Source organism: Epinephelus fuscoguttatus, linkage group LG20 (genome assembly GCF_011397635.1).
Source record: "Epinephelus fuscoguttatus linkage group LG20, E.fuscoguttatus.final_Chr_v1".
NCBI lineage: Eukaryota > Metazoa > Chordata > Actinopteri > Perciformes > Serranidae > Epinephelus > Epinephelus fuscoguttatus.
Window position 1 is genome coordinate 32,052,761 of NC_064771.1, and position 13,010 is coordinate 32,065,770.

The following is a 13,010-nucleotide window of genomic DNA, read 5'->3' on the forward strand; positions in this document are numbered from 1 at the left end:
CCCAACATATAAAACAACACTTTGCCCAGGCTACTAATTGAATTTTAACAGGTAGTCACTTTTGAGCATTCCCCATGGATGTGACACATTATGGAGGCAAAACATGCTCTAACTGCCTTTTGACTGTGACTTTAAAAACAAAGACAGCTTCCACCAAAACCAGAGCATATATGCAGTTTTTTTTTTTTTTTAAATGTGGGAAAACCTGTTAAAAATAGGCGATAGGGTCCTTTCCTAATACTAGTAGAAGAGTATGCGTATTTGTGTTTTTTCTGGTGTGTCACCTTCAATGTCACAAATGCACAGGTTAGTTAAAAGTAGAAAGCAGCATGGAGGCCAGTGAGAATATTACAGTGGTATTATCATATTGGTTCTTCAGTCTATCTCTTTAAAACTCGGTGCAGACTAATTTGGGATGATGCGTGAAGATTTTGTGGCTGAAATGACGAGTTGCAGAAGCAACCAATGGAGTCATTGCATTGACCTGGAAAGGGGCGAGAATAATACAATCATGTTTCCATCACTGCTGATCGGAGCTGCAGCTGTTCAGTACCAGTGACTGGTGTGGAGTCATTTGTCCCATGAATGAATGCTGATTGTACCCTTTCCCACTAAAGACAAAACCCAGATATTCGTGGGTGGAAAGGGGCTTAACATCTGCATTATAACAATGTGCAAAATAAAAGAAATACCATATAAAACATACATTCCTCTGGTTTTATCTGGCCTAAAAATAATATGTGGATGGGTCAAAAGAATGCAGGACTTTCACACAGAATGCAGGTGTTTGTGTCCTATGTGAAACCAAAAGTCAATGTTAAAGTTGTTGTTTTTTTTCCTATACTAGTAGGTAATGTCACGTGACATATTCAGTAACTTAAAGCCGCTACAAGGAACTTTTTACTGGATATGCGAAAGTCTCGTTTCTGCTGATGTCTGTGCGTGACCTACAACAGCAAATGAGACCATCGGTGTGAAGATAAGCTATTTCTATATAGTGTATATCCATACCTTTAGGAAACTGTGTCCGGGTCCGCACCAGGTCACTTCCAGGACGAAACGATTTACTGCACTCAGACGGCACACGTCATCTTACCTAGCTGCTTACATTTATAGTGACTCTTATAAATAGTCGCTATTCCTCCTCCTCGACCCGACGTCTGCGGGGAGTTAAAATAGCAGCAATCATCGGGTAAAAGTTCTGTGAAAGCACTGGACTCACCAACAGTCAGCCACGTCTCAGTCACACAGAGAAAATCCAATCCTCGGGAAGTCAGGAAATCCTTCAGGATAAACGTTTTGTTCGCTAGTGATCTAGCATTTACCAGCCCAGTCCTGGCAGGAGCTGGCGAGTCCACGACGTTAGCTGTCCAGGGAGCCACACCCAGAGGCCGCAGGCTGCGCAGATTCACCCCGCGCCAGCAAGGACGAGGAGAGCTGCGGGACTGGAACACCTCATCCAGGCTGACGACAGGTACCAGCCAGGCGCCGACAGGGTCCAGCGAGTGCCGAGAAATAAAGAGGCGAGGCACCGCTCCATACTCAGTCCAAGAAGCCGTGGAAGTGCTCGCCAAACAGGCCTTCAGCCTTACCAGCCGACTGCTGCGTTTACCCCGGCGGCGGTGGCGCTTATGCCGGAGAGGTGGAGCTGGGGCACGGCAGAGGTGAGCTAGGATCCCCGATAGGAGCGGGGGCAAAGTTTTCCCGTCTTGTTGTTTCATTCATCCCCAAAACAAACACATGCGCGAGCCAAGTAAGCGTCTTTACAACAAAACGCTCATGGGAAATGTAGGCTTCATTCCAGCAAAACACTACCGCTTTGTCCACAGGGTCGCCAAAATCAACTCAAAATGAAAGTTCCTTCTAGGGGATTTAAGTTACGCAAGAAATATACTTTTATTTAACTGAAATCATGATTTTTTTTTTTTTTTTTTAAAGTTTACTGAGTAGTTTTGTTGCCGAAACCGAAAGTAGTTCTTACTTACGTTTCCTGTAAACACAGACATTCATTTTAAAAGACACTGCGCATGTGGAAACCGACTGGAGGACCTAGAGCATCAAAGTTTGAAGCGTAGGGCCACCTGCCATATTTGTCAAGTTTAGAGCAAGAATGTGTTGTCAAAGAAACATCAGTGAGCCACATCATTATGTTCCTTCACACACACTTTAGTTTATTTTGACTCCCACACACACCGCCCTGCTGACACAAACACTCATACAGATGTGGATTAATCCGCTGCTGAAAATAGTTCCCATTAAATGCACTATTTGCTGCAGTTTGAGTAGCATTTGTTAACACCACAGTGAGCAGCTTTTTTAGGAGATTATTGAACCTTTTTAAAATGACGGTATGTTTTCCTGAGATGTTTCTAAGAATTAAATGTTCAGGAGAAACCATCTGATTTTGGTTTGTAGCTGATTGTTTGTTTCGGTCTTTATGTGTTGAGAATAAGATACAGATGCTGCAGAATACTGCAAGCTGAATGCTTTAAAGTGACTTATGATGAGACTCAGCACTTCTCTGTGGTGTATGTTATTGTGACTCTGCAGCACATACACAGCAGCACTCATCTTATTGTTCTATCCTCTGTTTGCATCCTCCAGGGAAGGTGTACGTCCACTGCAGAGAAGGCTACAGCCGCTCCCCCACCATGGTTGTTGCTTACCTCATGCTGCGCCACAAAATGGATGCCCGGCTGGCGGTGGCCACCGTGAGGCATAAGAGAGAAATTGGCCCTAACGACGGCTTCCTTCGCCAACTGTGCCAACTTAACGAGAAGCTGGCAAAGGAGGGCAAGCTGAACGGGGAGGTGGGCAAACTAAAGACCAAATGAAAGCAGGACAGACTCTCTGCCCTGTCTCCCTCTCATCATGCCTTTCACAGGCTTCAGCTGCTCTCGGAGACTGACCCCACCCTGACCAAACCAGCACCCATCTGACACACAAAGGGGTATTCTGAAACACAAACATACATGCATTTGTCTGTGTAGATAATTATTCCACACGCACACACACATTTTCTTTCTACTCTTCTGTTCACTGCTGCTCTGTGCGAGGATGTCTGTCAGTCCTCCGCCTGCTCCCACAAAGAGTGCGATCTCAAATACTTCCACACTGCTGCGGGTCCCTGAACGCAGCACCTTAAAGCATTCCTTCACTTCCCACAAGTTGAGAAAACTTCGCCCTGATTTTTAAAGATATTCCTTGAATCAAAGATTATAGCACAATCATTCCATAGTTTTCCACTGCCGGGAATGTCAGTGATGTCTCCGCCAGCAGGAGTACTCTATAAATTCCAAATGAACTCTTAGATTTTAAAACACACGATGCAGACAACGCAAGTCAGAAAGCGATATGTGAATGGATGGAGGAAAATCCCAAACATTCCATGAAAACTGAAAAAGAGTTTTATTTTTGCCCTCTCGATCCTTAAAAATCCTCAATTCTCTTCCACCTTTAGGGGCAGATATTTAAATGCACAAACACCAATGATTCACACTCTGATGCAAGCTGTAGCTCTGTGCAGCATTTCCAGTCCTCGACTCTGCGGCCTCTAGTTTGACAGCGGTATATTCAATGGTTGTATCACTGGTAGCGACGGCAGCAAAGGTCAAGCTAATTAAAAATAATGAGCAGCTGTCATGTGACGTTTTAATTTGTCATTGAGCTCAATCAGCCTGCACACGAGACAAATCACATTTAGGTAAATAGGAACAGTATCTAAGGAAACACTGGGCTGAATATCCTCCTCAAAAGAACCTTCAAATGAGCTAATTTACAGGGTTTAATTTCTAAAGTGGATTATTTACAATATCAGCTCCCTCTTGAATCAGAAATAATAAGGGTGACATTCATTCGAAGATGCAGAAGAGACGTTTACACTTGATAAAGACATTTAGTTGAAACACAATCTGCTGGTTCAGTTTGTGTGTCAGAGGCAAATGTTACACCAGTCAGACACACTTTTTATAAACACTGCAACATATCTCAGAGCTCAGTTGATCATTTTAAGCCCTGTATAATTCCCATAAGGGCTGATCTGACGTACGGCGAGTCTACACAGGAGGTGCTTTTTAATCATCTGGCAGAACAGATATTTCTGCAGCAGTTTCAGCTTTGCTTGCAGTATACACAAGTGTATTTTCATATGGATAGCTTTAAATGTGTAATATCAGTGATTGTGTTTTGAGCTGCCAGAACATGGATGACCTACACTCAATGCTGTACCTGAATGCATCCTGTGTAGACACTGACAGTTGTTGCACTTCTGCCTCTGACTTAGACATTGTCCACACTAAGCCGACTGATTTTGAAAATGCTGTTTACAGGGGAAGATGGCGTCCACAAGGCTCAACAATAACGATTGCCTGATTGCTTCAGGCAAGTAAAATGTCATGTTGGGTTGTAGTATATCTAGCAACTGACTTCCCCGATCAGGCAACTGGTAAAATATGAACACAGTTTTTTCCAGAGCTGATGATGAAAGTAGCGAAGGAGTGAACCATCTTGCTTTGTTCTCACCTCTGTTCAGGCACTGGAGAGAAAATGGCGGTGGGTAGAAGTATGTGCAACCATTTCAGTTAATCTGTATACGGTAGTTAGGTTGGGTGGAGTTAGAAAATGTGGGTGAAACTCCAACTATGTATTTCGCAGGTTTTCCTCAAGTTTGAGAGCAAGGCGGATAAAAATGGGTCCATTTTCATCAACACTAACTTTTCTGTAATTTACAAACAGCTAATAAAACTATTTGATTAGGGACAAGTAAAAATTGACCTTGACCTTGGGCAAGTAGATTTGTGACCCCCTTACCCAACCAGGCATGTGAAAAACATTCAACCACGCAAACACACATTTAGTTGTTTTGTGAAGATCTCCACTCACAGTAAAGGCCTTTGCACACAGTCAGTTTTTTCAGATGCGTTTTTTAAATCCGTCATCTGAAAAAAATCCTATCGCACAGAAACTTTTCAAACTGATTCTAATGTGTTGTGTTTTATTCGTTGTGATCTGACCTGTTGAAAGTGAACTGTCTGAGTTATGAAATGATTCTGTGCGCCCTACTCCTCTGTCTTGTCGCAGCTGTGTCCCGCCGCCACATTTTCTTCACTGATTCTTGGTCAAACATCTCTAAAGGCGCTGACGGATGTGGAAAAACACAGAAAATAGAACATGTTCCGATGGATGAAAGTTACGGACTCAGTGTGCAAAGGCCCTTAACACACTGCTAAATTTCTTCTTCCTCCTCTGCAGTAAAATCGACAGTGAAATATTTATTAGTTGCAGCTCTGCCATGTAATCGGCTACATGGACTTTTAAAATTAGTGATCTCAGAGCAGGTGAAAGGCGACAGGAAGTCCTTTTCTCAGCTTTACTGTAGCACAGCCTCCAATTCTGTGGGCAAGCTTAAGTCATTTTTCCCAAAAGCTGATTTTTTGAGTGAGAAAAATTCTAGATTTGTGAAGACAGAGGGTTAAACTATCAAGAAAATGCATTTTCTAACTTAGCCGGTTTAGTGTGGAAACACCCTGAGGTTCTTCAGTATAATATGTCAGTTATAATATTGGTTAACAATTCTAATTTTCATAACACACACATTACCAAAACTTGGCAGCAGCTGAGGGGTGTTAAAAGCTGATTTTACCAGTTTACCGCCTTCAAACTAGAGGCCTTTAGTTTCAGCTGTCAGATGCATCCCCAGAGAAAAGATGCCACCCGCTCTTTCAACAGAACGTTCCAGTCATCACGCCAGAGAGTTGTCCACTGCCAATTCCCTGACACAGCCATTCGGTCAGCATCCAACACCACTGTTTCATCAACAGTCTGTCAGAGGTCCATGCACAACATGTCTCACTCCTACGTGTGTGTGTCATACAGTAATTTATTATGCCTGACTTCATGCACACACAGGGTCAAACCACAACTTTTGTTTGTAAAGCATTGCAATATATGTCAATACCCCCATCAGATATATAGAATGTAATCACATCTAAATATTCAGGCTGTAGTTGTTACATATAGGCAGTAGTAGTTCAGCAGTACATTTTGAAAGTATTTATTATTGAGTGTATTACTGTAAAGTAGACCTAGAGCCAGGAAGGATGGTGACGGAGTGTTTTAAAACCTGCAACAGGTCACTCCTCGAGAGTTTCTGAGACAAATTCCCATCAAAGAGGAGGCGGTTTGAGGGAAAGTCGGAGCTGTTGAGCTGGATCAACACCAGCATCACTCAGTAACGAGTGTCTGGAGTTCAGCCACTATGTCCCACCTGTGTGACGGCAGTGTTGGCAGCCGTAATCAGGATGGTTTATTGGCTTGATTCTGTGGCGTCATTCATCCCAAGTCTCAGCCAAGTCAAGCAACAGGATGCAACCCAACATATTTCCTTCAGTGTGTGGGCCGATGTATTTTTGATAACGGCCCAGTGATGATAGTGTCGGTAGCCGGAATCTGGACAGTTTATTTAGCCTGATTCTGGGGAGTTATTCATGCTATTCATCTCAACCAAGTCAGGCAACTGCACGCAGCCTGACTCGTTTCTTCCGGCGTGTGTGCGTGCCAGGTCATTTTTCATAACGGCCCAGTGATGGCACTATCAGCAGCCAGAATCAGGCAAGTTTATATGGCCCAATTTTGGGGTGACATTCATTCCAAGTCTCAGCCTAGTCTAGCAACAGGATGCAGCCTGACTTACTTCCTCCGGCATGCCAAGTTTGGGCCAGTGCTGGGCCAGGTCAGTATTGATAACAGCCCAGTAATGGCAGTATTTAGTGGCCTGGGTTTGGGCCGTCATTCATCCTGAGTCTCAGTCGAGTCAGGCACCTGGTTGCAGCCTGACTTATTTCTTCTGGCATGCTGAGTTTGGGCCGATGCTGGGCCAGGTCATTTTTGACAATGACCCAGAGACAGCAGTGTCAGCAGCCAAAATCGGGCAAATTTATTTCGCCTTATTTTGGGGTGTCTTTCAACCTGAGTCTCAGCCAAGTCCAGCAACCAGACACAGCCTAATTTATTTCTTCCGGCATGCTGAGTTTGAGCTGATGCTGGGCGAGGTCATTTCTGATATAGGCCCATTGACGGCAGTGTCAGCAGCCGGTTTATCTGGCCCGATTCTGGGGCATCATTCATCCTGAGTCTCAGCCAACTTATTTCTGCCGACTTTGGGCCGATGCTGGGCCAGGTCATTTCGGCTACCTGGGACACATCAGATTGCCTGTTTCTCCTGAACAAACGACCTCGGGGCACGTTAGCATGAATCCAGGGGGATAGTTGTCTCACTAGAGAGTAGAATGGAAACTAGGCTGTCTCACCTCATTAATGGCACTATTTATTCCTCCTTTGATATATCTGTATACATATGAATATATACATGTATACTGTATATACATATTTAAGTGTTGACATATATGAATGTATGAGCAATGTGTCTATAACGTGTAGGTATTGTCAGTATGTCTTATATATCATGTTATATTTGTATATGACATCACGGAATAGCTCCTCCATTCTTTCTGTTCCACGGTTGACTACATGTACATTCATATTCAGATATAATGTACATGTAAAATGTTTGATTGTGATGGTTCTTATCACAATTGTGCAAAACTTGCTTATGACAGCAGGACTTTTTTTCTGAGCTGGGATACTGAGGCATGTGATCATCGTGTTTACTAATGTTTTGTGCAGCTTTAAGTTTCCATGGTAATGTATTCATAATGTACAACAAGATGCAGGTGGCAGCTTCAGATGGACACGGATTATCCTGCATATGACCGCACGTGTTGTCATGGATGTAGGATGCATTCATCCCGTCACCCATTCATTTGGTGCTTCAAAATCATTTACAGCTCTTTCTTTCCCCGACAGGAGTCGGAAGTTTTCTGCGAAGATTGATATTTGGGTTTCTTTGCATGACAAGGACTTGATTCTCCAGCGACACTTAACATTTCAATGCAGTGTTTTAGCTGTGAAACACTGGCTTTCTTACAGTACCTATGAAAAGTAATGCACCTAAATTCGTAAATATCCCACATATTTGTGAGCAAGGAGGCTATATTTATGTGACATTCATACTGCAGGCCGTCGTCTGTCATATGATGGGAGCAAAGGACAAAGTACATGTAGTGCGGTGGTCTGGATGGTGGAGGGGTCAAACAAAGACAGGACTTTGACCCAGGAGTCCAAAGTTGGTGTGAAACTAAGGGTGCTTTCACACCTGCCCTATTTGGATCCGTTTAATCATACTCAAGTCCGTTTGCCCCCTAAGTGCGGCCCGTTTGGGCAGATGTGAATACAGAATTAGTTATTTTTGGTTATACAAACGTTTTATTACTATATCTGACACTTGAAACCATTTTCTAAATGGAAGTACATGCAAAAAGTCTCCTTACCTTGAAGCTGGTATACCACTGCAACCCTACAGTAGAATAATCTGCAACTTAAATCACTTGAGCGTTTAATTCATTTCTAAAAACTTGATGGTTCCAGCTTCTCATGTGCAGATTTGCTGCGTTTAACAGTTCAAAACCCAAAAAAGATTCAGTTAAAGTTGTTTCAGGACATCACCTTTGGCTTGAGTAAATTATGATATTCATTTTCACTTTTTTCTGAGGTTTTATAGACCAAACAGCTGATTGAATTGTGAAGGAAGCAGTCATCAGGTCAGTTGATAATGAAGAAGTTGTTGCTTCTGTGGTCCAGAGCACTATGATTTCAGTTTCACATAGCCTGGCAGAAGCCCAGCAGAATGTGAGTATAACCGATGTGAAGATTTCTAAGGTCAGTGAGGAAGAAGTCCTGCTGCAGACTTAAAACTAAGGTAATACAGCCAGTATGTTTATACAGCGATCTGCTCTCATAAAACCCAATCTTTAAGTGGAATCTCAAAACATGCATTGAAATGTCAAGTGTTGCTGTAGCCTCTGACTCATTATTGGCCTGGAGGACAAGTCAGAGAACAGGATATTATCACAGGGAGTTGGAAATGAGGCTAAACTGTCTCAAACTTTGCTGAGTGAGAACATGAGTGCAGTTGTAATGTCTCTCACGGGGGGGGGACGTCACAAGGTTGCACTGATTCTGGCTCCCAGTGTTGGTTCATGTGCAGGTTGTTCCCGTCATTTGGCCATCGCATGCACTTGAAAATGTTTCAGATGTGTAAAAGCAACACACTTGATTTCACACATCTTGCAAGCGCTGCTGCCTGCAAGAGAAATCGGGTGCTGCAGTTCAAATCTGAGTCCATTTTCAAGTCTAATTTTGCGCATGTGTCACGCTGCATTTTCCCACCACCTCGTCATGAACCCCAAACCACACAACAGTGAGGTTTTCCCTATTGAATAGATTATATAACAGACAGAGAACCACTTGCCTCTGTGCCCTCACACAAACACGTTACACACCAAGATTGTCTTGTGCCAAGTGACCTACTGTGTTTTACAAAAAAAAAAAACATTTCTATTTTTCTGTTTTCAATTGGCTTTTCTTGTCATTCACATGGACTGGGGTTTCACTCATACAAATATTCACATCTGCTCTACAATACTGCCCTCCTTCTGAATTCACAAAAAGCAACAACTAACTCACAGTTCAATATGTCTTCAAAATTTGAGAATTATTGGGGTAATCGGTCCAGGATGAGGGTATGTACTCTATAGCATCAACTGCCTACACCAACCTGCTTACTGATTAAATCATTGACAGTCTTCGGTTCCTAAGATGGAGCCTGATAAACACTAGCCATGGTAGATGTTTTCTGTCACATTTTGTAGCCACTATTTACACGACAAAATTGTACAGCTCTTCCTTTTTGGGTGAAGCGAAGATCAAGACAGATTGCCTAAAAAGAAAGCGTCTATGATGGCTACACTGCTGGCTTCACACTCTTTTTATGCATTGAGTAACAGAGAAACACTGCCACCTGCTGTTCAACAAATCAAGTTAACTGATGATAATTTGACGTCATAGATAGTTCAGGCTGTTCTCATGCACAGTTCATATGTATAGCTATGAAAAGTAACGCATCTGAATTTGTAACCCACGTAACCGTGAAGGCTATGATCACCAAAGTGCTGATGGTAGTTAAGAAGGAAGTCGTATAAAGAGCGAAAGTCTCTGTAAGGAGGCAGGTAGGGGTGGTTCAAACAAAACAAACAAACACACGACTTTCCCCTAAAAGACTTTGAGTCATTTTAAGGTACATTGTCACATCACATAAAGTGCGTAACTATAAGAAAAGAACTTAACATGATGACGCCCAACTTTGATTCTATTCCTAAACCTAACCTATCGAACTTAACGTTAGTTATGTAACTTTAGGTTAAGTACATAACTTAATGTTAAGTAGGTAACTTTTTGTAACATATTTAACATGACAACGCCAAACCATGACTCTTTGTCTAAACCCTAACCTGGATAACTTAACGTTAATTACATAACATTATGTCAACAACCTAATTTTACATTAAGTACTTGCCATGATGACGCCCAACCCTGATTCTTCTCCTAAACCTAACCTACATAAGTTTACGCTAATTACGTAACTTTACCTTAAATACCTAACGTGGCAGTGCCCAACCATGATTCTATTCCTAAACCTTACCTACATAACTTTACTTGAAATACTTAACTTTAAGTTAAGTACATAATGTGATGTTGCCCAACCATGATTCTTCTCCTAAACCTAACCTGGATACTTTAAGTTAAGTACATAACCTAACGTTAACTACGTCAATTTATGTTTCGTACTTACCGTGATGGCGCCCAACCACGATTCTTTCCCTACACCTAACCAAGGTAACATTACATTCCTAGACCTAACCTGCTTAACCTTACGTTAAGTACCTTATTTAACATGTGTATCTATCGTGACTACCCACAACCATGATTCTTTTCCGAAACCTAATCCACGTAATTTTACGTTAAGTACCTAATTTTAAGTTGAGTACGTAATTTAACGTTAGCCACATAACTTTCTGTTTCATTCTCAACGTGATGACACCCAACCATGATTGTTTTCCTAAACCTAGATAACATTACATTTCCCAGACCTAACCTGAGTAACTTTGCTTTAAGTATGTAACTTTATGTTATGTACCTTACTTAACATATGTATCTATTATGACTACCCCCAACCATGATTCTTTTCCTAAACCTAAACTACGTAACTTTGTCAGTTACATGACATTACATCAGTAACCTAACTTAAAGTACGCAACGTTACAACACTCAACCATGATTCTTTTCTTCAACCTAACCAGTAGGGGCATTCATTCATTGGATATTATACAAACCATTGAATGTGCAGTTTCGTTAGCTATCATACGAACTGTTGTACGAGGATACGTCCAATAGTTACAATCCAACCACTTTTCAATCAAACGACACTTTTTTTCTTCCTTGATGTGAAACCCTGTAACAGTTTTACAAGTTCAACAAGGTACCAGCATCGTTTCGTGGGTTATACTCCAGGTACTTTCTGTCTTATTGAGAATGTCAAATGTAAAATGCCATTGATGTATATTGTTATATATACTGAGTATGTAACACGCACTAAGGCAATTGTGAATTGCTGCATTTTACCGTCTTAACTGGCCTACTATATAGATAGGACATTGTTTGATATTGGATCTAGTAGTGAGTTGAAATTGCAGATGAAACTTTTTTTCTCCTTAAAGTTTAGTTTGTAAGTTGATTTTAGGTTCATTATTTTTTCTCTGCTAATAAAGAAGGCTATTTTTGGTACAGTAGGAAATCATGAAAGTGTGATTGTGACCTACTTCTTTTGACTTAACCATGAAGCTAAACACACTGCGTCATTATCCGTGTTGTTTTTGGGTGAGTCACCAATAATGGTACCTGGACCAGGCAGTAATTGTAGTTCATTCATGGTGCTTGTTGAAGACTGTGCAAGTTACCACAGTGGAAAGGAGGATTAAATTATTCAGAGAGAGCCAGGCAGTTTTTTTTATCACAGGAAAGTACATTAACTTGACTTTTGGTTAGTCCCACGTGGCGTATCTCAGCCATCTGCACTGAAGTAGGCAAAAACCTGAGATCTTTAAACCCTCTGTGACGGACAGTCGATACCTTACATCATAGAAACTCATCTGGCTGAACTTATTTGAACTGTCCGTGATGCAATAAACTCCATCCATCTGGTACTCTTGAGAGTGTTCAAACAAACACCGGAAATTACTTACAAATAGTGTTTGGCCCAGGTAAAGAGCAGAGCTGCCATCTTCTTCTCCTTCTTCTCGCTCACATCCTGATAAACAGCTTACAGCAGGAGTTTTAGCACAACCGAGCCCACTGCCCGACTCCTCCTGGAGTCCATTACACAATCCACGTCCTATCTTGTCACATTTCTGTTCGTGCACAGGTGTCGCGGAGGACATTGTTGCGATGTTGGATTGGCTGTTTATGGGTATATCCACATATATATTTGTCACCGCCACCGACATCTCGACGAACACAGCACCCCACCCAAAGCCTTACAGTAAAGATCGATTCTTTAGATTGTTTTTCAGTTTGTGTATCTCACTTCATGCAGCAGGAAGGGACAGACTCCCTTACAGGATGAGACATTGTTGAAGTGCACTTGATTTTAAATTGCAATGTTATTTTTCTTACCTTGGAGAAGTCCCGTCTTTCTTATGTTTAAGAAATAAATGGCTGAGGTACTAACATCTTACATGAGTGGCTTATTATTTTCAAAACCAAGAGGTTTGTCTGTTCTGTAAGAGCAGATGGAGATCAGTATCTACCTGTCAGTATAAATATGTGTATACAGACTGTAAATACATGTGAAGTACATCTAATGTCTCGTCTGTGCTGAACAGTATGGGAACGGGTCTGTTTTGTGTAAGTACATTTTTTACTGTATATCATGAGTCTTATTAAAGTTTCTGTATGTCACTTTTTACAGTAATCATTTTTATTGCCAAAGGGTGAATGGATTATAACCTCACTTAAAAAAAGAGACCTTTCTTAAAGTTCTCGGTTACCTCTAGCAG

The 13,010-nt window shown here is 41.7% G+C and overlaps 1 protein-coding gene across 1 annotated transcript in view; it reads left to right on the top strand.

Annotated features, from left to right (window-relative positions):
• Positions 1 to 12,688, top strand: part of dusp3a (dual specificity phosphatase 3a) — a 29,939-nt gene extending 17,251 nt beyond the window's left edge. Inside the window, exon 3 of the mRNA XM_049564476.1 lies at positions 2,605 to 12,688. Coding sequence (XP_049420433.1) covers positions 2,605 to 2,834 — 230 coding nt within the window. The 3' untranslated portion in view covers positions 2,835 to 12,688. The remainder of the gene's footprint in view (positions 1 to 2,604) is intronic.
• Positions 12,689 to 13,010: the final 322 nt, after the last annotated feature.